The following is a 27,982-nucleotide window of genomic DNA, read 5'->3' as shown; positions in this document are numbered from 1 at the left end:
CAGCTTTTCCCAAGAGCCATCATTGCTCTTAACACCTGAAAGTCATACCTCTTAATCATCCTGCATGTGAAATAAATGTGACTCTGTACATATACATATATATCATTATTATTATAAATACATACCTACTATTATTATTTATTACATTATAGATTTTATTTTTATACTCCTGGAAATAATTACAGCACTTTATTCCTTATTCCAGAAGGGAGAAGCATTTATTTATCTAATTGGATATGTATAATGACATTAACCGATTCTATTCTATTCTATTCATAAATAGTGAACTTCAGCAAAAGGTTTTTTTAGTGTTACATAAGATTTTTAGGTAAAACAGTCAAGTCGACACAGACAAATAAAAATACACTCTTACAAACAACACCGGATGATCACATTTTTTGCAGGTTATAGCTAGTTCTTCATTTCAGCTCTTGCTGGGAAAGACGAATAAAAAAAATTGTATCTCATTATGTCAGAACAGATCTGCTCAGAGGACACTTCCCGCTTCACCAGCGGGAAAGAAGAATAACATCATGCAAATGTTTGACAGCTTTTCACCTGTCTGTAAAGCTGAATTGCAGAAACCAAAGGAATTGTTAACATTTACATGATACACAAAGTTTACAGTAAAATAAGCCAAAACTACAGTTGTTATGATACAAAATATAATTTGCATTCGATCCAATTTTGTTAATAATTTCTAGGTTATACTTCCCTCTCTGGAAATCATCATCCTGCCGTGGCTTACATACTGCTTCTTTAGAAATAAAACAATTAGAGAAGTGAAATTTAAAACAATCAAACAAACAAAAACATTTCTGACAATCCGCCGTTTTTTCATTTATCTCAACATAGCTTTTTTTTCCTCTCTCTTCTGCAATTGGTTTCATTCAGCCATTTTCCATTCATTTAATTTCCAGATGCAAACCTGACGCAATTTCTGGACCAAGTTTTGGTTATTAATCACAACCAGAAGATACAAATTACTTCAAAAAAAATTGTGATGTCAATTATGCAGTTACATTCTTTAACTGACTCCTTCCATCGTCAAGACTGTATTTTTGATAGTACCAACTCTAACATGTTTTCCTTGATTACATTGAATAACATTGAGCAATTTATATTGAATATTTTTTGGAAATACGAAATACGTTGCCAACATGTTATAAGAAAGAGTTAAGTAGAAACAATATGTACATACATGATTATCCACTTGCTTTGCCATTTTTCATTAAACTCATTAGGTATAAAGGTCATTCAAATACAAAAGGGTGCATGTAAACAAGTTTAGAAAGTTTAAAAATTGTGTTGAGATTGGCAAGGAAAACTGTTTACTGTCACTGTTTTGTATGGCGTGACAATATTTCCCTCAATTCTAGAGAAGGGGAATTCACAGTCGCACTAATAACATGAAATGTAAATGAGAAGCAAAGCAGGAGGGGGAAGTAAGTTCTGTGTTTCCCTGTAGGAGGGGTTTGCAGAGAGACTAGGAATATGGACCTCAAACTGTAAGGAAATAAAGAAGGGGCCAGTGTATTCCAATTCATTCTAAAGAATTGTGATTTATACACACAGTGTTATTAGTAACAGTCGTTGAGACTTGAAATGTATATTATATCTTGATACAGGTGAGAAATATTACTTGTTTACATCATTGATTATGAAATGTTGATAGGTCAAAATTGAATTACTCTTTTTGTGTGTATTGTGTTAATACCATTAAGCACAGACAGTACAACCAATACCCCCTATCTTATTAAGAAAATAATGAACAAAGCCAGAAAACCCAAACAAAGACACTTCAGTCAAGTGTGAAAATAGCATGAACACAAACACGTCAAACTGATGACTTCCTTTTAAGGGCCAACATCCCTTCAAAATCCACATGCAACCTCCTACACACGCATGAAGAAAAACACACACAATGCCACTTCCCACCTACACACACACTGCCAAGGCACACAGGGGATAGGTACTCAAACACACACACACACACACACACACACACACACACACACACACACACACACACACACACACACACACACACACACACACACACACACACACACACCAGCAGCCTCCCTCATTGTGCTCACATGCACCTCTTTCATACACTTCCTGTTTGTGAGGCGCACTGCATGTGTGAGGCGCAGAAGTCTTTGAGCGCAGCACAGAGCTACAACCAGATACTAGAGGCTGATTTCACTTCGCTGCACTGCCTGCCTGCCTGCCTGCCATGCCCAGGATGTGGGTTTGCCTGTTAAACCGTGATGTGCGTGTTGAATGAATGGCTAGCAGTAAACTGAAGACCCTTCAGGACTCTTTTGATGCATACAGAAGCGATGAATGCTGGATGGTAAACTGCAGGTAAGACAATCAAGTTTATTTGACGTACAGTAACAGTACACTTTATTTTGAAAGGGCACCTTGCTCCATGATCAGACGTGGACAGCAGTAAATGAATGTCAGCCTGCATGATGATCTGATAATGTTGTCTTCTGGTAATGTTCAGGAAACAGTGACTCCATGACTGACAGTAGACACTGATCTGGAAGTGTTCAAATGTTTGCAACTAAACATCCACCAATTACCCCAGAATACAATCACTTTTGACAGTATTACTTAATTACAGATTAATTATCTTCATCCTTCTACAGTATTCAAAATGATAATATACTGACATATTGGGGACTCCTGTTTTTAAAGCTGTCAACATTCCACGTCATCTTGTTTTGACTCATGTTATTGTTTTTTTTTTACAATATGCAAGATCTTTTCTTCTCTGCAAAAAGCCTCTTGTTCTGTGTCAGAAGAGCTGAAACGCAGCATCAGCGTCACAGTGATGGGAAAAGCTGTCATGTTGACAAGCCCCCCTCTGTGAGCACAGCGGCCCCCCTTGTGATACCATTTTAGGGAACTTCTGCTTTTTCACATGCTCTTTACGATTCATGTTTTTAATAAATGCTGAGGAAGTAGAGACACAGAACCATGTGTAGGCGCCTGGTAGTTATCTCACTTTGAATGCCTGTATCTGTAAATGGAAATAATTATTTAGTCAGTACTTTAGAGACAAAGTTATATTGGTTCATGTTCCTGGGGTGATAGGCAGTGGCTGAAGCAGGTTTTACAGAGCAGGTGTACATTTATATGCATTTCACACAATGACAAACACTGAGAAGTCTTTACTCTATTCTTCATTTATTTGAATAAGTATAAAAACTGTGCTGAAAGGTGACAACCAGTGATGAATGACTACAATCCTGGTAACTGTCTTTGAAGCAAACTTCAGATTGATTGTCAGTGTTCGTTGGAGGCTCCACCCAATAGAAACTTTACTGAGCCAACGCCTGAACTCTACATCCTTTTGCACTACAAAACCAACAACATGTCTGTCACATGTGAATTAAAAGGTACAGTCATCGTAGGGGGTCAATGAAGGTGACATTTTAATTCAGGTTATCATAAGCAGTAATGTAAGAGAAGTAACTGAAGATGGCAAATTATAATCTCCAGTGGTCTTATTCAGGTAAACCATCCATATGAAAAATACGTTTTCTAATTTGTTTTATTTGCCCAGTTGAAGTGTTAAGTTGAACAACTCATATTATCCTGTTTTAGCTTTGCACTCACAATCAATAGTTTAAAAAACACGAGGATCAAAATCAGCGCAGCAGCACCAGTAATTCTTGCTTGTCAAACCCGGCACCTCCATTACCCACAAAGCACATCGACTGTAAAGGGTTTAGTTTGAGGTTCAGGTGTGACACGAGGAGCAGCTACAGCCGTCAAGTAAGCTCAGGTCTTTTAAACACTAACTTTAAAAGTGTAGATTTGTATTATTTCATGATTAAACATTTTCTTTTTAAAGCTGTGTTATTTTAAAGTGTTTTTCTTAGTCTGAGAACGGTTCTTTTATCATAAGAAGTAACATTATTTAAAATGTTCCAGTAGTGTGGCTTTGCTCAATTTGAATGCAAGTCAAGCCTCGAGTTTTTTTTTTTGTGATTTGACTCGATTCCAAATTTCAAGTTTCGAATCTATGCTGCTGTATTCTTGAGGTTGGATTTGATTGCACAAAATGAAATGAAAGTAGCTACATTGAGCTTTGATTTCTCCATGAGAAAAACACTGCCTCCTCGTTTAATGAACAACCTTTTCTCTTGTTGGTGATCTATTATGTTATGAGTCTTAATAAAAAAACATTACAATACATTTTCACCATAGCCTTAATTTTAACAAATTCCTTGTTTCTTGCCCTCAACTTGACAGATAAGGACCAACTTCTCCTGCGCAACCTAAGAACGGAGTCATCAATTTTTCTTAGAAATTGTCTCATTACACAATCAGTTTCAATACAATCATCTCCTGTTGAGAAATAACAACTGCCATAGGAGTTCACGTGTCAGGCTTGAAAGAAAGCTGAGAAAAGATCAGATTAATTAAATGTCTTAAACGGAGCAGATATTGACACGCTTGTTGTTTGTTACAACAGATATGAGATAACAGGATTGAAGCAAGTCACTTTAATGTGTTTTTTTAAACGCAGTATCCGAGTTCAACGCTGGTTGTTATTCACCACGGTGCTTCCTGTTTGCCTTTTTACGGCTGTTGTATCAGTGAAATCTTCATGTTCACCTTTACAACAAATACTTTGAGGTCAACACCCCCGTATATGTGAAAATATGCATCTGCATCACACCTGCTGTTACTAAATAATAAGGGATGTAGGAGTGGTGAAAACGTGTTTTTTCTCAATTGCATTCAATCAAATATAATAGGATAACGTTTCTACTGGAGATCAAGAAAATATGCAGGAAAATGTCATAATTTGTTGAATGTTCAAACTTAGTGTTGTGAAACAGAGCAGACAGGAACATAGTTATGTTGGTGTATTATAGTCTTTACTGGCTGCCTGTTGTTTGGAGTTAAGTATTATGACTTGATAATACAGAACCTGATATTTGCATTAATGGTAGTGTTATGATTATGTTTATCAGGATTTATTGAGGAAGTGAATACCAAATGTTATATATTTTCTGTAACAACCACTATGTTTTGGTTCTGTTAGATTAACTAGAGCAAAGAGTTGTCTCTCGCTTATTTCTTTTTTTTAAGTCATTACTTCCTGTTTGAGTCTCTTATATAAAGTTGCATATACTATTGGCCTACTTGAGTATGTTTTATGTGAAGAGGGGTAATAAGTACAGCATGATATTGACATGCAGTTATTCCTTATCAGGGAAATAATCATCTCCAATCTCCATTAAAACTTATTTTTTTCATTAACCTGCCGAAAAAGGTTTAAAATAAGATACAAAGTGAATACTTGACATTGGGGACAGCAGTTAATAAAACAATCTCACCTCACTGCCAACTTGAGCAATAAATCCTAGAAAATATTTAGAAAAAAATGAAATTCCAACATCCACATATCCATGAGTGCTCTTGCTGGGTTTTTAGACCCAGTGATGTGTTTTATGCTAAACAGTGGTCCACTTAGACTGTTCAGTTCCCACCGGTAGTATTTGTTTGAACTGAAGGGAAGCACTTAGTTACAGACGAGCTTTGGAGTTTGGCCGCTGGGGTTTCCTAAAGCCATAAGAAAAGCCAGTTCACATCCAGTGGATCAGTGGAGAGAAAGGGGGTAGAGAAGCTCTATTGGCCAGTGGAGGAGGCCCTGGATCTGAATATCATATTCTTTAAATGGTGGGAGGGTTGAGATAAAATGACAGTCAGACATAATGTACACACACATACACAAGCTCTTCTCCCTAGTCTGTGGGAGTATATCTGAGAGTCTGATCACACCACAACAATAGGGAGGCACCTGCTTCCTCAGCTGAGCAGGGACGCCACCTTCCTGTTAGGAAGCAGTTGGTAATGGGATCAGTGGGAAAGATGGGAAGCAGTCTGCAAAAGGAGGACAGCTTGAGAAAGAGAGACACAGGTGGAGGTGCAGAAATCTTGGAAATGGAATTAACTGTCAGTCCAGTGTGAATTTATAGTCGTTCTTCCACTACAAGAACACTACTTGTTATTGTCTGACTGTTTAAATTTGCAACCAATGAAAAAGTGGAAGTGACCTTCGGATGTGCTGCATATATCCTCTTATGAAACATTAGAGAATCATGCATTTGTAACACCACTAGAAACTCCACGTCAACAACTATGCTGACACTCTGGAGTTGGGATTGACATTTTCTGTTAAAATCCCAATAAATGTATATTGTGGCAGATTATAGGAGATTACACCACTCACAGTGCCATGGCAACATAGCCTTCTGTTGTTACAATAAAGCTTAGATACAGAAGTATGTTTGAGTTGGGAAATATCCATCAGCAAAGACTTAAAGACATAATATAAAATCTTTGTGACATGTTTGTGTCAAACTTTTCTTTTAGAGAAATATGATTCCATTACTTATATACAATTCGACTACTACTGTAAAATGACACCAACATAACAACTCGATGCTGTCCTCTAAACCACACTTTCGCTGCGTTTTGCCACCTCACATAGTGTCTTCAACTCTTTATTACCATAACACGTATCCATTGAACCCCATCCTGGATGCAGGAGTCATCATGTACAGTATCTGACTTATTAGTTCCTTCCACATTGACCGGGCTTTCATCCAGTCCTGTCCAACCCTTACAATGACCGGAGTGCTAAGCACAAGTGTCCAAAAAGCATGGCTCTATTCCCCTGTTCAGTGCCACTTGTACACCTCTTAGACACAATGGCTCTCTGGGGAGGAGGTACTGAGAACAAGGGCTACATGGATGTGTTTACCTCTGGAGCTGGAGGTATTGTTGTTGAATGGTAACTGTAGGAAAGGGAGTAAAGTGGAGGGGGATAAATGAGCTTTATTTCTCGGTCTTTGGTTTGCAAGAGCTTCCTGCCACACTCTGTGTCAGGGACCAACTGTATTATACTTTATTAAGCATGAATGAACAATGGTTTGTAACGTTTCAATAGGTGTGTTTGTGTGGGTTGGTGTACGAAATAGTTCGACATTCTGGTAAGTACACTTTTGCGACGAACCTTCGATCAATACCACTCAGTGCCAGCTGTTGTTTAGCAAAGCTAGCTTAGCATAAAGCCTGGAGTAGAGGATAAATCGCACCTGCTGGTAGATGGATTTTGTTATCCTCAGACAGTCTCCATTCAAATAAATTAGTTAAGCAAATGGATATGCAATAGGTATCAATATTTTTTAAGGCTTTTGCAAAGAGTGAAGACAAATAATGATATTCTCCAAAATGTGAGCCTATTGCTTTGAAGTGTCCAGTGTGTATGTGTATGTATGTGTGTGTGTGTGTGTGTGTGTGTGTGTGTGTGTGTGTGTGTGTGTGTGTGTGTGTATGAGCAAGTGACTCATCCAATAACAAAATTAAATGGTGTGAAAAGGGGAATTTGTGGCATGCTCTGGGGAAATTTTGAGAAGATGTAATCAGCCAAAAACAGTTTTAATCTCTGTCTCTGTGGGCTGAAATGCTTATTAAAGAATAGGTTAACAAACACGTATACTTATTTTTCATCAATGAAGCAAGGAATTCATTGTGTGTCAACATTTAGCTCTGATTATAATCATTTAGCTCTGATTATAATCGAAATAAGCAACCTTGGGTCCCCTGAAAGGCGCTATATAAATTTAAGTTATTAAATTATTAGGTTGTTAAAAATGTGGCTTTACATGTCAAACAAAAACTGCACAGCTTGTCAAATGCGAATGAAAAAAGCAAATCTTTAAAAAGCTTTTTGAGGGAAGTAAAGTTGTTCTGTTCCTCAAGACTTTTTTTCTTTAGACTTTTCCCAGAAGTAGCACATATATACTGTATATATAGTATTTCCATGTAAAACTTGATTAGGTAAGACAAGCTTCAAAAATATATTAACAAGCAACCACGTTACTTTCCTTTGAACCACGTTCCAATGAATATTCATTCATTATTAAAATACCTTTTAGTCAAGTATTAGTCTAAAACATGAACAAAAAATCTAAATCTGTCCCTTCAATAATCATGCTCTACAACAAATGTCTTAATTGGACAGATGTGTGTAGTGTCTAAATGTTGTGTATATCAATATATTCATATAAGGTGTTTTATATATACATGTATATATCCTGCATATTAAGTTGCAAGCTTTTTCCCATCTGGAGAAGCTGTAGTCAGTAAACCAGTTAACCCTAGTTTGTATGTGAAGTTAACAATGTCTGATCAAATAAAATTCATACATACAAAAAAACAAGAAACTGGCTAGATTGGGTATTCTCGCAATATTTGTAGTTTAAATGTATGCAAAGTCAAAGTGACATAATTAACCAAAAAGCATTGTTATCCTTCAAACAACCATTAACACCATTTGTGTGAATCACAAATGAATTCTTGACAAGACAGGGGGTGTGCAGAGATTATTTTTGTCTGATTATATCGGACCCAAGTTGTTCCACGACAAAATCACCTTTCTGGGGAATTTTGAAAACTTGCAATGTTGTAGTTGCCAGTGAAGAAGTGGTCACTGAACGAATGTGTGTGTTAATTTGAAACATATTGGTTTGGCAAGCTGTCCGAGGTGACTTTTGGTTTTGTTTGGTTGGTGTTGCAGCTTTCTAATTGTGTCATTTAAGACCTGCCATCATGGATGTTGTTACCCTTAAAGATAAATCTGTCACTTCAATGTTTCACGATGCTGATGGGATGTCCCCAGTTTCTTGATATGCATATTGCTTCTGATGAGAGGTGGTAATAACAGAAGTGAAACATGGAGCCACTCCTACATTGCCCTCTGATGCTGTAAAAGTAAAGATAAATGGAAGTTCGAAAAGTGAAGTTCAAAAAACCCTTCTGAGTCAGTGTTGTTGATATAATGTACTTACAAGTCTGTGGTCAAACTGAAATTATTCCTTTGTCTTTTTCCAACATGTCTCTCTGATCCGCAGCATTGTTTTACAAGTGATTTTAAATCTAAATCCCTGCAAGCTGTTTTTTTCTGTTAGTCTATTATAAAAGCAGTTTTTTAAAGCAATTACTCAGCATGTGTACAGCAAGAACCTTTAATAAGGCTCCTTTTATAGTGATTTGGAGACTAGATAGTTTTCTTAGTTTTTGTATATACTGTCATATGGCTGAAGGGTAAGCATCTGTGAACACGAGAAGCTAAAGGTTATTTGTTGATCTATGATATAATATTTGCATACATCACTGAACATGGTAGCTAATGTGGCAAAACCTTTTATAAAACTCACTGATTTGAGGCAGAACAGACTTCAAAACATATGTGCATGTGACATTTCAGGAACTATGGAAACCAAATATCAAAACAAGCAAACCCCTGTCTGTTTTTCCTTCCCCTATAAAGATTTCCCTTTATGGTTTGTGTATCTTAGACACATTTCCATACCTACTGGTTGACCTGCATTTATGCATACGTGATAAAACACATACTGTTCATGAAAAGAGAGGGACATGTTTGTGTGCATGCGTGTATGTGAACATTTTGAACACATGTAAATTCATTTGGAGATAAAATTCCACAGAAAACATGAATGGGAATGTATCAGATTCTGATTGCTAAGACCAGCTCTGTCTCCTGTCCCTTCACAGAAACTGAGCAGTAAGGATGCAGCACACGTCGTGCACAGAGGACAGGATCCAGCACCTTCTGGACAGATGTCTGGACGGGCTGAGACAGAGCCCAACAGCAGCTCACCACTGGAACGGTAAGTCTCCAGGGGCCACAGCATTGATAAGGACCACAGCTGAGACTTGGTTTAAGAAGGCAGTGACGCATGTAAAAACTACTTCTAATGTTTCTGCACTGCTTCAATTAAGATTTTTGCGGGAATTATTATGCATCTTTTCAGATAAAACCTTATATCTAAGATATGAGAAGTCATACAGACACAGCATAATGTGTCATGTGATAAAATTAAGTATTTGTAATCATACATATACTGATATACAGGTAATACCAGAGTTACAAAATGATATGGCCCACTTTAGGTGTCTTCATTCTTATTCCGAGATTCTTCTAGGCAAGAATATGGAAAACATATTGCAATATTGAATTCAAGGATATTCAAACGTCATGACCCATCTACGTTAACATCTTTTGATTGGGGTCCAAGTCTTAATTAAGGTGGTCAGAGACTCACCCAACCTCCACCATAATTCAAACCAATTGGTACAAGCAACACATTTTCTCAGAAATATCCACCCTAGTACACACAGTTGAATGTGCTGTTTACAGGGCTGACTTGAACAGAAGGCAGTTTTTTGTTCTTGCTTTCTCAACACAAGAGCAGCTTGGGACAGACACTCAGCAAAAGGCATTTGAGTATATGGTTTCTGAGATTGTTGTTGATGACGCACTAGCTGTTAGATCATCAGGGGAACGTTATTGAGGCCTGGAGGAAGTTGTGTGAATAGACAGCTGAGAGGAAGTGGTGGCACAGACCACAGTGTGTGAGTGAGGCATCATGAGGCACAAATTAGTGAGAGGGTGTAAAAACATTGCAGGAGATAAGATTGGCATCGGCCTCCCGAAGGACGCTCTGACATTTACTGTAATTATACAAACATGTTCTAGGTTTTATACCCTGATCGATTAGGATTATATGATTTTAAATGTATAAAACATGCCAGTTGAAGAGTTTGTTTTTCAGGTTTCATTCTCCACTTCACTTCATTAGTACAAAGAAGAGACCTGTCCATCACAACATGTGCCCTTACTCATGTAGTGTACTATACATGTGACCATTATTTGCAAAATAAATATCATGCCATATTGAAGGAGACATGAAACTAAAGGTTGAAACCACAAACCCTTCAGTACGTGTTAACTGAGGTCAGAAATTAGGCTAGAACGAAGGGTAATTTTGCTCATAGACCTGAGACCCTTGATATCAGATAAAAAAGCAAACTTTAGAATTATTTCATGTTTCAGGCTGGTAGGTTACCGCTTGGTTTGTTGCATTTAAGTAGATAGATAGAATGGGAGGGATGAAACCCCTCTTTAATGGTCACACATGCAGAGCACACAGTGAAATGTGGCCACTGCATTTAACCCATCCTAGTAACAGGAGTCTAGTACTAGGAGCAGTGGGCAGCTATTGCAGAGCGCCCGGGGAGCAACGGGAGTGAGGGGGGTGGGGGGTTGTCCGGTGCCTTGCTCAAAGGCCCCACGGCAGGGCAGGAGGTGAACTGAAACCTTTCCAAGTAGCAGTCTACACTCCATATTTAGGTCTGGTTGGGGACTTGAACCGGCGACACTACGGCTCATAGTCCAAGCCCCTACTGACTGAGCCACTGACGGACAGAAGTGTGATTACAATCATATGAACTTAAGTACAACATGTTTTAATTGAAATCTTATCAGGGTGTTTTTGAAAACCTGCGGCTTAATCTCCATTAATGGCATTTTATCAAAAACAAACCATAGTGCTGTCCGGGAAATGCTCATGATGCTCCTAAGTGCAGAAAACCTTAGAAAAATAAAGAACTTTCATGGAAATCATTTATGTGTATCCCGAAATACTGCTGATGTGTTATAGCCTTGGGACCTGAGCTCCTCTCAGATGCAGTTGGAGTGGTTGAGACGGAGGGATCAAATGGATAGTAGGTGCTCGTGAGGAGTCAGCAATCAGTCTTAGTTGTTTTTGTGAGTGTGTGTTTTTCATATTGCTGTGTGAGATGCTGTATTCACAGATCTCTACTGTTGTTTTATTACATTTCCATTTCAAAGATATAGATACCTGCATCTCAACAATTCTTCTTCCTAGACATTCAAAAGCTATAATGTCTAAAATACAGTTTCTAGTGTTTTTTTTGTGAAAACAAAATGATAATGGGATCCAAAACGTCCTATTAACTGTGCAATATTGATATGAGTCTAGTTATCCCTATTAGATTTCCTTATTTTTAGTACCAAAACACGTATTTTCTTGAGGATACCTTAACTCTGTTTTCTTGCAACAGGAAATCTGTCTTGACAAAACATCCTAACAATAAACACTGAACAAAAGGTGATAAAACACACGCCTGAAGTGCACCAGCACTAACAGTTATGGACTTTAACGTCCTGCTGTGAGTTGTTACAGACCGGTCTTTGGCCCAACTCATAAACAACCTGTTTTTTCTTGTAGTTCTATAAGCTACGATTTATTGAAATGAACAATTGGAATTAAATGCCTCATATGTAAAGGTTGCAATAAATAATAAGTGTGTAATTCTTGTTTTTCGTGATAAATAATTGCTTCTTAATGATGGCCCAAAGGACAAAATGCGTTTTACAGGGCTTCTTTCACATGGAACAATGTACAGAAAGCTAAATAAACTTGGCTTTTAACCTTGCTCTCTGTTTCATCAGCGTGTATTTCAAAAAGCACAAAGACAAGTTGTGTTTTATAATTGTATTCACAACTACAAACAGTGTTGACCTATAAGTGTTGATGCTGTCAAAATAATACACCAGCCATTTAGTAGTGGTAGCAAATGGTATATTTTTAGACTAGTGGCCATATACATATAGTGGTCTCTGCAAACAGCCGTTGCACTAGGTAGCAAAATATTCAACAAAAACGAACCTAGTATCACTACATGGGGTCGTAAATATCGTCGAGTGATTGCCTTTGTCTCATTTAGTCTGCTATCACTCAAAAACAAAATACTGATTTAGTGATGATCAATCAAATAAGTACGTGCAGCGTGGCACAGCTCTGCTCATACAGTATGCACAAAACCTTACTGTGAAATATAACTAACTCAGGGCTGGAGAGGTTTCAGTAAGTCATTGTCTTTTTGGGGGTTGAGGCAAATAGTAGTGAGGTAGAACATGTTCATTTTGTATCTTGTTCAATGTCTATGAGGCTGTCTGAATTTATGCACTAACATGAATCCACATGTGCCTTCTTTTAGTGCTGATGTGCTCTGCCGGTCAGTCAATGAACCGCTGGAGCCTGGAGGAGCTGGTGAAGAGGGACCCTGAGAACTTCATCATCCTCTTACAACAGATCCTCAAGAAGACCAAAGAGGTGAGAGGTCAAGGGAGGAAGATGTTGTCCGCTGTTCATGTAATGTGTGGTTTTGTCTCAATTAAGTAAAAAAGTACTATAGTTGCCGAATATTCACCCAAATCCCTGTTCTCTCTCTGTCTGTCTGTCTCAATGTGTGTGAGTTCAGGTTCAGGAGCAGTGTCAGTATGAGCTGGTGGCTCCACTCGCCATTATGTTTTCCTCCACATTGCTACAGGTACAAATAAATATCAACATGTTATCAATCGTTAAGCTTTCCTCACTTCTCAGTACCATTCAGTGTTTGACGTGAAAGAGCACTTTCAAAACCTTTGTTAGTTCCTCAATGCAAACCCCTATGACGTATTTAGTATGTGTTACTATGAGAACATATTCAAGCATGATTCAAACACTTTCACACAACACTTTTTATTTTCAGTGGTTACAAAGAATGCCAGTGTTAGCTCGCTGTGTAGCAATTGATAGTGTAATACCCTTAAGATTTTTGTAATATTGTGACAAATTACTGTATAATTAATTTGGAAAGTGAACTGGCTTAACTAACTCCAAGATATGTGACATGGTTTCAAAAATGAGCAGTAATGGAATAATGGATAAGCCAATATTGATTTAAGCCGTCAGTTAAAGTTATATTGCCACATTTATTAAGCATACATGCTGGATAATGTACTTAACAGGTGTTTACATAACATTAACAGATTTTATTACGTGATCCATCAGGATTAAATTTAAAATATAACAAGTTTGTACATCATAACTTGCTTTGAGGAAACCCTCCTCTTTCAAAAAGACCTGAGTGGTTGGTCCACTAATATAGTAATGATGAGTACAGTAAGTAATGCAATGTATGATCCCAACTAAAATACTTCATTTGTGCCTCGGTTGCAGACTCCATACTGTCCTCCAGACAAAGGTTTGATTGAGAAAGCTATTGAGGTGTTTCGCTGCTTCCTCGCCTGGCCTGAGCCTTACTGCAGTGTGTGCAAAGACCTCCTCTCAACTCTACAACTGGAGATCAAGGCTCCCGGTAAATATAGATGATTAACTGGTAGAACCACAATATGTAGTGTGTGCGTGTTAATGTGTCTATTTCTATATCACTCTCTTGACTGAGTCTCTGAAACACTATTGTCGTTCAAACTTGGTAATCACACTCCCCCTAGTGGCAATTCAATGAAATGCATTTAGAATGACACTACAGCAGAGGACAGTGCTTAGTGCTAAGTTATATTGTACATCAAACATCAGCAGGACCAACATCAATAACAGGAAAATGATAAGGCTTGAGGTGTAACTGGACACTTCTTCATTCTAATGTGAAATGGTTTGAAAGCCAATGAGGCCTCAGTATTTACAAAACAAAAAGCAGAAGAAGCGACATGTAGGCCTAAACACTTTGAGTAGGCTCAAATGTACAGGAAGGGTCAAAGCTGATAACACATCAAAAGAATAAATTAATGCAGTCTCAGCCACAACCTTTCTTTTAAATTGTTGAATGAATGATTGAAACAAGGTGATTTGATGCGCTTTTCAAATAAATAAAAGTAATTACAAGAAATAATGACGGACACTAAAGTGGGTCCAACGCATACAATATCTTCAGCACAGCAGAATACAACGCCAAAAAGCAGACAACACAGAGATAATTTCGTAATAAAGTCCACAGCGACTGCAGCCATATGCATACATCAATGCAAACAGAGGGCAGCATGTTAACACATCACATTTATTAAGGTGCATTAATGTACTCACCTGTCATTCTGCGAGTCTTGTGCACCTCGTCATCCTCTCTGCTTGTTCATTCTCAAACAATATACAGCCCTCTCAGTCTGTCCCTCTGCCTCCTCAAAGCTTTTAAAATGTTGGCGCTCAATAACTTCTTTGCAGCCACAGGGAAATCACCAGTTATTGTTTTGCATTTAGCCTTTAGGGTGAATCTCACTGGGCAGGTAGCATCATGCACCTGTTGGTGACGTATCATCATGGGTGTGTCTGTCGTCCTAAATAAAACTCTACTACTTTATCTGCTTGCAACTGGGCAACTCTAGGACATTTTCATAAGTAACCTTGTGTTGTTGTTGTTGTTGAGTTGTTCATTTTAAAAAGTATCACAAGATGGAATTCACTAATAGAGTATATTTCTTCTATTTTACCAACAGGGATTTCCTTTCAGAGACTGGTGAGAGAAGAACAGTTCCTTAACTCCCCTGGCCAGAGCTCCAAGACCATGTAAGTTCAGAAAATAAAAACTAAAAAAACGTTTTCTGTGTAGACTTTAAAACACAAGAATACACTGTACAGTAGGCTATGCACGCTGTACACAACGTAGGATATGATGCTTACAAAAGCGATGGTGATATAAGTAAACAATCCACTCTGTGTGAGTGCAACTTGTTTGTAAAGCCCTTTTGGCAGTGGTATGTTCATCATGACAAATAATTTTCAGTTCATTTCAGATTATCTGTGGTAAATTGGTCCCGTTTCTACATGTTGGTGGTTCAAGATAACCTGATCTGACATGATACTTTTAAAGTAAAGAGAAAACTAGCACTCAGTGTCAATAGGTTAACTGAGTGATAGCATTGCGGTGGTTAGTACTTCCTGACCTGGAAAGTCCCTATTCATCCCCTTCAACGCCACCTTAATGCACCACTACCATACCGTTTGCACCCTCTCCCATATACATTTGCATAGATGTTTACACTTTACCAGTGAAACCATCTGTGTTGCTGCTTGCAGGACGGTGCTGTTGATGAACCCGTGCGAGGTGCCCGCTGACTTTCTCTCAGTGGCCGAGCAGCTCTGTCGCACACAGCACTCACAGGAAGAGACCTTCATCAACCTGATCAAACACGCTTTCCAGTCCTCACTAGGCACCAAGTACCCTCTACAAAGCATCCATAGAGCCCTGCAGGTATGTTTAGAGCTCTAAACTGTCGACTAGAAGAAACACAATTAAATGATATGTTACTTACCTTTTGTTAATGGGTTTAATTCTTATTTCTAAACAGGTATATAGAAAGCCTGTTTACATACGTTTGAAATGAACACCAGTAGTTCATAGTATTTAAGATAATTGATAACCTTGTAAACAATACCATCAAAGGACATGTGTAGCATTACATCTAGTGCACTTTATTGACATACTTTTGAAGAAGCAAAAATAAAATAGTGTTGCTATTTAAAGAAGTAGACAGGAATGTGTCAAGATGTGTACCTAAACTATAACATATCGTGACTACTCTTTTCAGCCCAAAAATGTGAATGAATTGGGGTCAATCTTCTCCACGATAAGTGATGTCTTAGAGGCCGCTGCGGCTATGAAGGACCCTGTGAAGGGTCGCAGTCATGTGATCCAGGGGCTCGAGCAACTGAGGGAGAGCATGAGAGTCCCAGCATCCAATGGAAGAAGGTCTGATGGTAAGAGGGCAGATTTTATGAACTGGTGACTTAAATTCCAATGTACCACACCCATGTGATAATTGCCAGAAGTAATTTACAATTAAAATGAAAGGGTTGTAAACAAATAATAGAAATAATAAGCAATGGCTAAACAAGCATTTTGGCTCCTACACAGGGGCTATCACATCATAATAATTCAGTTCCCGGCATGTGTTGTTCTGATAGGGTTTTGTTTTACTCTTGTTTTCTTTTGTGCCTTCCAGGAATGCTACAAACTCTACCCTTGCCTACAGCCAAGTGTTTCATGTTTCACTGGGAAAAAGATAACTTTGGTAAAGTATTCTTCATTTCACAAAGGACAAATATCAATTTTTTTCTTTGGCCTGATCAAGATTCAGTTTTTCTTCTTTAGCTCCAGGAATAACATCCCCAATTTGGAGATGAAATTAACTGAATATGATTTGATATTTTCTCGTTTTTTATCCCTGCAGATATTCTGAACACACTTCTGGAACATGAGCCCGATGACCAGGAAACTAATGGGCATGCTGAGGAAGAAGAAGAGGTGGACATTGATGATGAAGATGAAGAGGAGGAGGAGGGGGAGGAGGAGGAGGAGGAGGATGTGACAGGTCATGATAACGGAGAAGGAGAAGAAGAGGACGAACATGGAGTAGAGTTGCCTTTAATATCTAACATGCTTTATGGGCACAATCGTGCATCCACCATCTCCTCCGTGTCCACCGCCTCCAAAGACTCCATGTTATCCACCTTGTCTGTAGCCTCAGAGTCCTACCCTCCGTCCCTCTACTCAGTCACTTCTGGAGCTGATAGTGACTTCTTTGAAGATTCTGACGACAACCTCTGCTCCTCTCCTGTCAAGGAAAAGCCAATTAACAAAGCTCGGTTCAGCCAGCACTTGTACCGGCTCTTCAGCAAACCTAAGGGGCCCCGGTTACTATATCGGGCCAAAAGCTTAGGAAACACAGAATCCAAAGACCTTTTAGTTGTGCGAGACAAACCCCGCTCCAACTCTCTGCCGCAACAGGTTAAGTTACGTCGTACTGAGCCCTTTTTCCAGCCACCAAGTCAAACTCTCAGACATGTTTGCTTCAGAAGGAGGCCCATTCTCAGCAGTGACGAGGACAATCAGAATACCACGCTGAGGGTGGTGGTGTTTGGTGCTGATCACGTAGCAGGCAAGGTGGCCAGAGCCTACAATAGCCTGAGGAGGAAGGAGAGTGCATGTCCGCGTCTCAGCAGGGTGTTCAGGCTTCAGTTCTACTTTGTGCCGGTAAAGAGGGACTCTGCAGCAGGGCAGGGGAGTTTGAAGTCTCAGGGTCCTGTGGTTCAAAGTCCCAAAGGAGCAGCCCTGTCTAATGTAAGTAGAACACCTCTCCAACCAAATACTATACTTTGAGAACAAGATGTATTTACTTAGCTGTAAGTAGCAGAGCTGTACAGTTGAGTTAACAGAGAGATGTGAAAATTCAACTATTATAATTTATGCTTTTGTTTAACCAGGATCCCCACCTCACGGCCACAGGGGACAGCACTAATGACATTGCCAACCTCCTTGGTATGTTGGACCCTTGGTACGAAAGAAACACCCTAAGCCTGATGAACTTGCCTGCCAACGTCGTCTGCCAGGTACAACTGGAATCTAACTTTTACACTGCCAAAACTGAAACACACCCTAGTCTAGTGCTGTCTGTTGCCACAATATTGCTATCATGCAGATAGATCAAGCCTAGAGCAATAACTCATTACATAAATGTCCAATGTTTGGTTTAGGCTGTTCTTCCATAAATCATGAGTATTCTGTTGTTTTTGTTTTGCTCTGCAGCAAACCTCAAAGACGGAGTCAGAGTCATATGATAGTTCATATGAGCAGCGTTTGCCCATCCTGGCCGATCTGGTCCTGTACTACTGCCGTAACGCTTCCCGGCCAACCCTCATCCAGCTCTATCAGGCCGAGGTGAGACACACATTTTTACACAAAAAAACACATACCAAGCAAAAACACATTATAATAAAGGACCAGATTTTAGCACCCGTGTGAAGAGATTTGCCCTGAAGCCCTGTGGGTCATTGCATTAAGAGATGTTACACTGTTCAAAAGCCATACATTGATTGAAGATCTTTGGTGTTGCAGCTGACATTAGCTGGTGGAGAGAGGAGGACTGAGGTGTTCATCCACTCCCTAGAGTTGGGTCACACTGCAGGAACACGAGCAATAAAGGCCATGGGTGAGTGTGACACACAAGCAGAACACACGCTCATATCCTAGCAACAGTGACACAATAAATAAAAACCTCCACATTTTCCATGGAAGTATTTATGAGGTTGAAACAGGACTCCATTTATGGTGGCGGAACATCTGTTATTTCTATTTCATGATTCAGTCTACTTCTACTTTTTTAGTTTTACTTGTCACCACCACATGCAGTTCTTTTTTTTTTTTATTTCAGTTTTAGGAAGTCAAAATTCGGGGAAAGCTCTGTATGTATGCCTCATGTCCGGTAGTTACAGAGAAAATGACTTATTCCATTATTCAAAATATTCTTTAAACTAAATGATCTGTCATTGCAAATGTAATATATTCTATATTTAACGCTGTATTTAAAACTCATTTCACAATGCAAAAATCCTGAGCTGTACTTGTTCATAAGCCCGGATTTTTCTTATCATATTTCACAGTATTGTAGCATTATTTTTAACGAGAATAACTGAAACACTGCTCTCATGTTCTCTTTAAAAAGGCGCTGCCAGTAAACGGTTTGGTATTGACGGTGACAGAGAAGCAGTGCCCCTGAAGTTGGAGGTGGTATCCAACAGGGTAAGATTGTTAATTATTGTACTCTCTGAAAAATAATGTATTTAAACTGCACTCTACAAGAAATAACACAATAAATAAATCATTATATCACCAGAAAAACGATGACTATGCAGGTTTCCCCTATTAATCTCAATCAGTTTCGGTTATGGTTATGCTTCAACGCACAAGAATTGACACTTCCAAATTCTGTCACAAAATACAAAGTCTGCTAAATCCTTGAAGCCATTTCCTGATAAAGCTAGAGCCTCTGTGGTCCCTGTGGTAGGAAGCATTAGAGACATGTCAACATTATGTTCCTTTTTACTGATGTTATTCATTATCCGTTCCCCTTTTTTCAATTAGACACATTCCTGCGGATGGAAATATTGTTTCCAATTCAAAATTCCCATCAATCCTTTCTCATTTGTTTAGTGTTTTTCAAAACAGCAATGTTATCCTCTCTTGTCCTCCCAGGTGGTGATCAGTGGGAGAAGCCAGTGGAAAAGAGAAACCAAAGTCTGTACGTCAGTAAATTTAACCAAAGCATGCAAGAATCCCGAGGAACTAGGTACGCATCTGCCACTGGCTACCATAATGATTTGTCAAACTTTGCTGGATTGAAATATGTGTTAATTCAACCTCAAGGAATATTATTGTTTATGAAGAAAACGTTTTGTATTCAATAATAATTTACACTGTTTGTGCTCAAGCCAATGTTAAAAGGAAATTCCTTTATGTTTTCCTTGATACCTGCTTTAGGCAATGATGAAATGTTTGTCTAAGTGTATTCAAATTTTAACTAAAGCATTCTCTTTCAGACGCAAAGATGGAGTGCCTACAGCTCACAATGACTGAGGTCCTTAAGAGGCAGAGCGGTAAATGCAAGAAGGGCTACAACCAGGTGAGCTACAGTATACGTGACATCAGCCTCTCACGGTAGTTGGTGGTTAAAACAAACGCAGCATGCTTTTACATACATCTCTGCAACTCTCTATTTAAAGACAGAGACCTCAGAACATTATGATAGCATCTCAAACTCACCTGACCTAAATCTCTCATCACATATGCTGAGAACAACATTATTTCAACCTGACTGTTCTATGAAGCGTAAAACCACAACACAGGAAATACTCTTTTGCTTGTGCGTGTTTGACAATAATATTATTTGCTCACCACTGACTCTATTTTGAATTGAAACATTTGTTCTCAGATGATTGCATAGCTGTTTAAAATAATCAGTTTTAGCTAAATTCTCTCTTTACAACTCAGCGCAAAAAAAGTGTTTCAAAATCAAAAGTATAACAACTTAAAAGGAGCTGCAAAAAATGCATTTTACTTCTCCAAAATGTTAATATCTGAGGTGGAATGCATTAATTGTAGTCTGTTGATTTCCTTTCGTAGCAGCTGAGCACGACAGAGGTGAAGGTGGACAAGGTGCAGGTCAGCGGTGCTGAAAACACAACCTTTGCTGTGTGTCTGGACCAGGACGAGAAAAAAATACTGCAGAGTGTTACAAGGTGTGGACACACACACAGATATACACACACGCAGATGACATATACATACATAGTGTCTGGTAAGAAGCAGTAAACCACCAACCAATAAACAAAATGGTTCTTCCAAGAAGTGTTAGCTCCTCTCGATAAGCTCCCTTTATCTATTATTTCAAGAGTTTCACATGTCAGAGAAATCGTTTCTGAACCGAAATTTCTTGTTTTATCTGCATCTTTAGCCGACAGAACCACATTTTCCTTTCAGGGAACATACATGAATTCTGAATAAACATATTTACACCATGCACACAGAAGTTACAAACCTTGAAAGTGTTGTTATTTATCTTTCCCATACATCTTCCTTTCTCCCATATAGATGTGACATATCCGTGTGTTATAAACCCGACAGCTCCACTGACTGGAGGCTAAGGAAAGCTCCGAGCTCAGCTCAAATCCAGCCTCTCAACTCCACCTTCTGCTCCCTCCTCTGCCTGCCCATAGTCACTTTCAGTGGGGCTCTTCCCTGAGACATCTGACCACTAGGCAGGATGGTCAGAAAGGAAATAGTATGTGCACATGGCAATACTCTGAAAAAACAGAGAGTGACGGCAGAAGAAAAGTGCACAGGGCATACCGGTTTTTTATTTCTGCCCAGCGTCATGAAACTGTTGTTTTAAAGTTCACATGATGGTGGCATCAAACGGCAGATGGATGCAACTGTTTGAAACACTGCAACCTGCTCTGAAAGACTCATCAGGAAACAGCAGACAAATGCATACCAAAGAACCTGAAAGGCAAAGAATAAATAGACAAGCAGTCATACTAATGATGAGCAGACCAGCGTTGTCTGAAAGACAATACCTAACTGTTGTGAAGAAAACTGTTTGAGTTTAATTTAACTGGTTTTGGTTCTTCTTTCCCTGCTGACAGAGAAGTGACTGAAGCCACAGTAATTATTCAATGTAATTTGGGCAAGCAGGGTTAATCTGCAGCTCAGGCTTGAAGGTGAGATGGCAGCCAAACTGACTAGTAGAAATAAGCCTCAGACCTATCAGGAGATGGATGTAAAAAGGTAGACATCATCTTGGTTTCAAAGTTTGGGGAAAGGTTTCTCTTGACCAATCAACATGGGCACGGGAACCAGGGGAACATTGTACACCTGTTGACCAGTCTGACCAGTTGACCTGTTGACGCCTCCATTAGGAATGATTATGCAACTATATCTGAGAATGTAAATAATATGTTTGTAAAATACTGTATGCATGTAATTACTTGGATGTTACATCAACATGTTTTATGACTGTTATACATGGGCTTAAGTGATAACATTTCTCCTAAGGAGTTACAATGAAGTCAATGTAAATATGACCAGCAGGGGGTGCTGTTGACTTTCTAACTGACTTCAGATGAAGTACAGATTACTTTAACAATTCAGATTTAGCTAAACACAATATAAAGACTCACTTTGTAACATAAATGTAATTTATGTAGAGATAGCTTATTTTAGCTTATGCAGAGTGCTAACCTTTATTTCATCAACTGTTGATGATGTTATATTGTGGTGCTAAAAAGATCTTTATATAAAAAAACAAATGAATTGCACTTTGCATACTTTTAAACTTGTAATTTAACTAAATATATGTTTTTGATATTCTCTAAAGAGATAATAACCTGACCCCCTGTCCAAGACTGAAAAAAGTAGCACTGCACATATTGTATAGAATTGAAGCACTTAAACATTAGATTGGATAATTAGGTACTTTTCTGTTCAAATAAATGCTCTATGTGCCTTCTCTGATGGAAATATTATAAATGCAATAAAGTATTTTATGTGTATCAACTATGCAATGGATCTATCTATCTTTTTTTGAAAAACCTGTGTTGTAAATGATGGATAAGAGCTCTGATTAGTTACCAATGCAAGCCTTGGTGCCACGCCATTGGTCGGTGCAGGAATGGGCGTGGTCTGACGGCAGCTTTTGTCGCTCAGAGTAAAGTGAACAATAACGTGTCACCGACAGTAGATGATACAGTTTGTAAATGGATCTGTTTGCACAACTTAACTTCAGGTGAGTACTCCTTTACATAATATCGTTTGTTTTACGATTTGCAGACTTTTGTTTTACATAGTTGTAAAACTGTCTACGTAGACTACTCGTATAAAAGTTTCGAATGACTCAATATTTAAACTAGGTAGTATTGCAAAGGATACAATGTGTGTTGGGCTAATGTAGGTGTACAATCATCTTCCTTTCAGCAGTTTATTCGTCGGAAATCGTTGTATATCCGCTGCTTTTCTATCATGGGTTCACCTCTATATTTTTTACATTTGTTTTGCTGTTTTTCATGACTCTTAAAGTTGTAATTATTTTTAGGCTACATTTCGCACCGGTGAGCCGCACACAATTTGCTTATCTGATTCTGCCAGTAGTAACGTTGTACAGTGTAGTGCCACTTAGTGCACCAGATAAGATGTGGCGGATACTGTGGTTTACCGTGCAGTATATCACTGAAATATCTCAGCAAAGATTCCTATGCTGCCACATACTATACTGTAGGTCATCAGCTCCTTTGAAAAGCACTTTGTTTACATTCATCTTTGTTTTTTTTTGAATGGGCTCTTTCACATGTAAGGTGGGCTATAAGATAAACTTCACGCCGCATGGTTTATGACACAGGAAGACACAAAGACTTCAGTTTATGTTTTCCCTCCTGAGATAATAACAAGGTTTGATAGCAGTGCCTGATCTGATTGAAGCTCTGGCTCTCTGTTGTGTCTGTTGGGAGTCTAAGAGCACAGCTGTATTTCCTCCAGCTTCCTTATTTTAGATCCAAGCTTCCTGGTACCACTTTGGGAGATTAGGGGATGCAGGGTGGCTCCTGTCTGTGTGTGTGTGTGTGTGTGTGTGTGTGTGTGTGTGTGTGTGTGTGTGTGTGTGTGTGTGTGTGTGTGTGTGTGTGTAAGTTAACTTAGTATAGATCACACACACATTGAATCTTTTGTGGTTATATTGACAACATGTTGCACACAACGCTCAGTTAATAATAATAAGGTTTAATGGAGTTAAAAATCAGATTGAGCATAAGAACAATTGGGTGAGGCTGTTCAGTTAGACATGAGGAAACAATGAACATAGTGGTGGGAAATATGAAGGCTATAAATGTAATGGTGTAATCCAGTATTGAACTTTGTTCTAAGGTAATAACTTGGGGAGACATTGAATATCACTGTAAAACTGTGAATAACAATCTGTTATCATAATTCAACAACACATGATGAGCAGAATGACTCCGCTTCACATGGTTAAGTCTGATTTTTGTTGTAACCTTATCATTAGATATTGGATCATCTTGCCAAAATATGTTATGACCACAGATTGTAACACCACAAACATCCACAGTGAGATCATGTGGAAATGCAACAACTTTTTGATCATTTTTAGGTGATTACTGCAACAGGTGCACCTTAAAATGCATTAACGCAAACAGAAATAATCTCAAAAATAAAACCTGCCATTTATTGGTTATTGTATAATGTATACGCTTTTGTGTCAATCTGTGTCACTTTTCCTGGGAGACAGGTTCAGAGTCCATCATTATTCTTTATAATTTGTTAAAATTAGATCCTTTGAGTGAACACATTGTACTACCCCTTAAGACATGAGCCCTTTCCATACGTCACGGAGGAGCGTCTGTTTGTGTGTGTGGCAGGAGCGCAGTTTGTGTGTGAGAGAGAGAGAGAGAGAGAGAGACAGAGAGAGACAGAGAGAGAGAGAGACAGAGAGAGTTACAGGGGTTGTTGTTAGTATCTGGTGCTAGCACGGAGCTAACGGGATTAGAAGCTCTTTCAACAATAAGGAGAGGGAGAGTCCTCTCCTGTCGGACTGAGAGGCTGAGATAACGTCAGCTCAGGGAGGTAAAGGACTCGCTGAGTGATTGTAAACTTTAGTTATCTCAGTGGGTCTCAAACGGTTTGGTCTAAACAAATATTTCCATCTATTTAATATAGTTGTTCAAAATAAGTTAAAAAATAATTCCAATGTCAGTAAAAAANAATGAGATGATGGAATCAAAGCTGAACTATATAAAAAGGCACACATGCTGAAAACCCAACGCCAGCAGAGGGGTCTGGGGGGATTCATGCAAGCGGCAAACTCTCGGGAAGAGCCGGGACGCTAATACGGAAGTGCCTCAAATGCATCTAGTGGCCAGTAGGAGCAGTCTGCAGAAGGGAGCAATTTCCATAGACCCCCATGTTAAAATGCCCAAATTTACAGCAGAAATAAACATGNGAATATGCTCACAACCAATAACACATCATTGATCAACTCCTCTCTCCTATCTTTATTTTACCTAGTCTGCATTCTATCTTTTTATTTATGCATATTTTACTTATCACTTCCCTTTCAAACTGTGTTTTGTAAAATATGCATAAATAAAAAGATAGAATGCAGACTAGGTAAAATAAAGATAGGAGAGAGGAGTTGATCAATGATGTGTTATTGGTTGTGAGCATATTCTAATGGTTTTTGGAGTATTGAAATATATAAAGTTCTGTTTCATATGAGTGTTGAGAGTTGTATCCATAAATCTCTTAATTTGTGCACCAGATTGATGCTTTAACTTCAATTTTAAAGAAACAAATCTTACGGACCCCCCTATAGGATGTGATGTCATCACAAATAAAACAGGTTCATGGATAGATAAGTTTGCACACTCCTTATATACACTACACATTTTTCTTGGATTAGTTAACACCATAGTCCCTAATATATATTTGTAGAAAGGCAGGAAATGGAATTAAATAGAAAACAATGTTTCATTGCGGAGGACCCCCTGTTTTGTGTCTCCCCCAGTTTCTCAAACCAAAGTTATACCCTTGGGTAGATATAAAAGTTATGCTAGTTAAGTAGTCACCAATAAGGCTGGCGATGGATCCAAAATGTCCAATTCAGCCAACAATTCAGCAAAGACAATACATCAAAATGAGTTTATAATTGTGATTTTGGAAAAACAAACTGAGCTGAGCTGTGACAAGCTGTTCATAATGCTGCAAACACAAAGAACTGATGACTTCCTAGTAGTTCCTCCTGCTGCAGGGCAAAGCAACTCAATAAACTCCATTGTAGTCACTTTTTCCCTTTGAGCTTCAGGACAGAGAGTCATTTAAGGCAGGGAGATCAAACATGTTGGCTACGCCTCTGCTGCGGCTTTGGCTATTTGAGCTCAGTCAGATGACCTTATTAATTCAAGCTATTACTTCAGTCACTCAACATGACACCCTATAACCTCATGCACAAACAACAAAGTGCTTACAAGACACTTTATATCAGTCTGGTTTTTGACGAATGTTGCCTTGAGCAGCTTTGTAGTGCTCATTATGTCACAAAAATCAATTAGTCAATCCTCCAGTTTCTTAATTGTGAGGTTTTGGTGCATGTGCATCTTATTTCATAGTAGATTATGTATTTATGGCTTTGCACTTTTAAAAGGAAGAAACATAAGTGTAACTTTCAGGCTTGATGAAAGTATTATTAGCCTTTATTAAAGTAATCTGACATTATATAGATTAAATGACCAGTCAATTAATCAAGAAGTATTCCACATACCCTTCAACAATCGAAACATTGATACATTGCAGTTTGAGGGTTATATTTTATAACACCCAATTGCTGTTTTAGGCAGCTGTTGCCCTGAAGTGCCCTCTTCAGCTCAAACGATTCTTGAGTTTACCCGGGAAACCTGAAACAACATTTTAAATATCAACCTAACCCAAAGTTATTACAAAACACTCTTAAATTTGAGACGCCAACCTTTTTGTCTGTCCTGTAGGGAGAATGAAAACAAACAGCAACACTTCCTGGCACAGTCATGTGTCTGTAGGCTCCTTGGAAAGCAGTCTTGATCGTGGCCAATGCCAATTCAAGTGTGTGTTTGTGTGTGCGTGTGGATCTATTTGTGTTGCTCATCATGTCTATGTGACGCACTTAGTGTATCCTGTGCTTGTAGCATTTGGATCACTTTACACCCTGTGACCTCGTGTGGAAGTTTACTTCTGTTGCCTCATTATGGCCACAGTGGCTACATGAGGTCTGCTGTGGCCATCTGAGGAATCCTCACATTTGTCTACGTGCTTTTAACTTTTTCTTTGGCATGTCTGGACATAATGTTTGCTTTTCCACTCACGTCAGTATAGCAGAAAAGCAAAACTGTTTGGTTAGAGAATGTATCAAATGTTGCAGACATGCTTTGCCCTCCCTGTGATATGCTATGTGCAAAACGTGAGTTACAGCTTGTTTGAGACTCGCAGCATGTGGCTTGAATATTTGAACAATCTGAGATGCTTTGCATTCGATTTAACCAGTAGTACACCACTAGCATGAGTGCTTCAAAACCACAAGGGTATTCTATTCCATTGCCATTTCTTGTGAACTTGTCAGCCAAAGTGACAGCTGCAGTAGAAAACAAAAAAGCCTCTACCCTTCCTTCTGTATAGCAAACACGTCTTGTAATTCAGTAAAATAAAAGAGGGTAAATACAAATGATTCACTGTCTGTGTTATTCCCCTCCTGGTTATTTACAGGCCTTCTGTCCGGGGTCGCAGCTGTATCTATGGTAACAATGCCAGCTTTGTTTTTGGAGCTTTTTTTTAATCCGCAGTAAGAATGGATTTAGAAGTATTTCATGCATAAAGAATGGATGTAATCACTATTCCAAAACACTGATGAACAGTTCTGCATTAAGGGGGCGTGTAAAGGATTTACTGTGAGTTCAAAGCTCAGAGAAAGCAGAAAAAAATATTTTAAAACTGACTATTAAGGTCTTTTTTTAGGTCACAGAAAAGTAGATTCAGCTGTAAGTAAATTGGAATTTAACACACACACACACACAGACGCGCACGCGCGCATGCGTGCGCACACACATCTACACCTTCTTGGGAAACCCCCTTTGTATCCCTACTTCTTCCTATCTGCCTCCCTCCCCCCTGATGGTTTTATCACACTACTCCACTGGCATACAGTACATCCTTACCCTGTCCATTCATGCCTTGGATTGGATATTTTTTTACAGTAGCTCCTCCAATTAGAACATTTATTGAAGCTTTTCAAGACATATTTTCCTGTTTGTTGCACATTTTGGCCCTTTGTGTGTGTGTACAATCTGTAGTCCCTGAGGAGTAAATAATCCCTGGTCAGTCAGGCAAGGCAGTTATACATACACACACACAC

At 38.8% G+C, this 27,982-nt stretch overlaps 3 protein-coding genes across 6 annotated transcripts in view; 1 reads left to right on the top strand and 2 right to left on the bottom strand.

The window, feature by feature from the left end:
* Window positions 1-14,865, bottom strand: part of ntn1a (netrin 1a) — a 248,630-nt gene extending 233,765 nt beyond the window's left edge. Inside the window, exon 1 of the mRNA XM_010793583.1 lies at window positions 14,793-14,865. The gene's annotated coding sequence lies outside the window, so the exon portion shown is untranslated. The remainder of the gene's footprint in view (window positions 1-14,792) is intronic.
* The window catches only part of msrb3 (methionine sulfoxide reductase B3), a 168,848-nt gene that overhangs the window by 78,206 nt on the left and 62,660 nt on the right, over window positions 1-27,982 (bottom strand). The window lies entirely within an intron of this gene.
* Window positions 2,133-22,546, top strand: pik3r5 (phosphoinositide-3-kinase, regulatory subunit 5). 2 transcript variants are annotated; one of them, XM_010793586.1, is made up of 18 exons: window positions 2,133-2,370; window positions 9,613-9,728; window positions 12,925-13,040; window positions 13,189-13,257; window positions 13,929-14,067; window positions 15,200-15,269; window positions 15,780-15,954; window positions 16,292-16,460; window positions 16,706-16,774; window positions 16,934-17,823; window positions 17,967-18,092; window positions 18,289-18,420; window positions 18,598-18,691; window positions 19,205-19,281; window positions 19,735-19,828; window positions 20,079-20,161; window positions 20,665-20,777; window positions 21,130-22,546. In XM_010793586.1, the coding sequence occupies exons 2-18, from the start codon at window positions 9,629-9,631 to the stop codon at window positions 21,278-21,280; spliced, it is 2,667 nt and encodes an 888-aa protein (XP_010791888.1). In that variant the 5' UTR covers window positions 2,133-2,370; window positions 9,613-9,628; the 3' UTR covers window positions 21,281-22,546. The 2 variants fall into 2 exon arrangements, with proteins under 2 accessions (XP_010791888.1, XP_010791887.1); XM_010793585.1 differs by having other exon boundaries at window positions 20,662-20,777.

The sequence above is a fragment of the Notothenia coriiceps genome, unplaced genomic scaffold (assembly GCF_000735185.1).
Source record: "Notothenia coriiceps isolate Sejong01 unplaced genomic scaffold, NC01 NC01_scaffold00037244, whole genome shotgun sequence".
NCBI classification, from domain to species: domain Eukaryota; kingdom Metazoa; phylum Chordata; class Actinopteri; order Perciformes; family Nototheniidae; genus Notothenia; species Notothenia coriiceps.
The sequence above is the reverse complement of the archived record's forward strand: the minus strand, read 5'-3'. Positions and strand labels throughout refer to the sequence as shown.

Bases quoted from the DNA above. Each gene is read 5' to 3' on its own strand.
- pik3r5 (XM_010793585.1), top strand. From the start codon at position 9,629: ATGCAGCACACGTCGTGCACAGAGGACAGGATCCAGCACCTTCTGGAC. The intron at 15,955-16,291 runs GTATGTTTAGAG...TACTCTTTTCAG, and splicing joins GCATCCATAGAGCCCTGCAG to CCCAAAAATGTGAATGAATT. The intron at 18,421-18,597 runs GTGAGACACACA...TTGGTGTTGCAG, and splicing joins TCCAGCTCTATCAGGCCGAG to CTGACATTAGCTGGTGGAGA.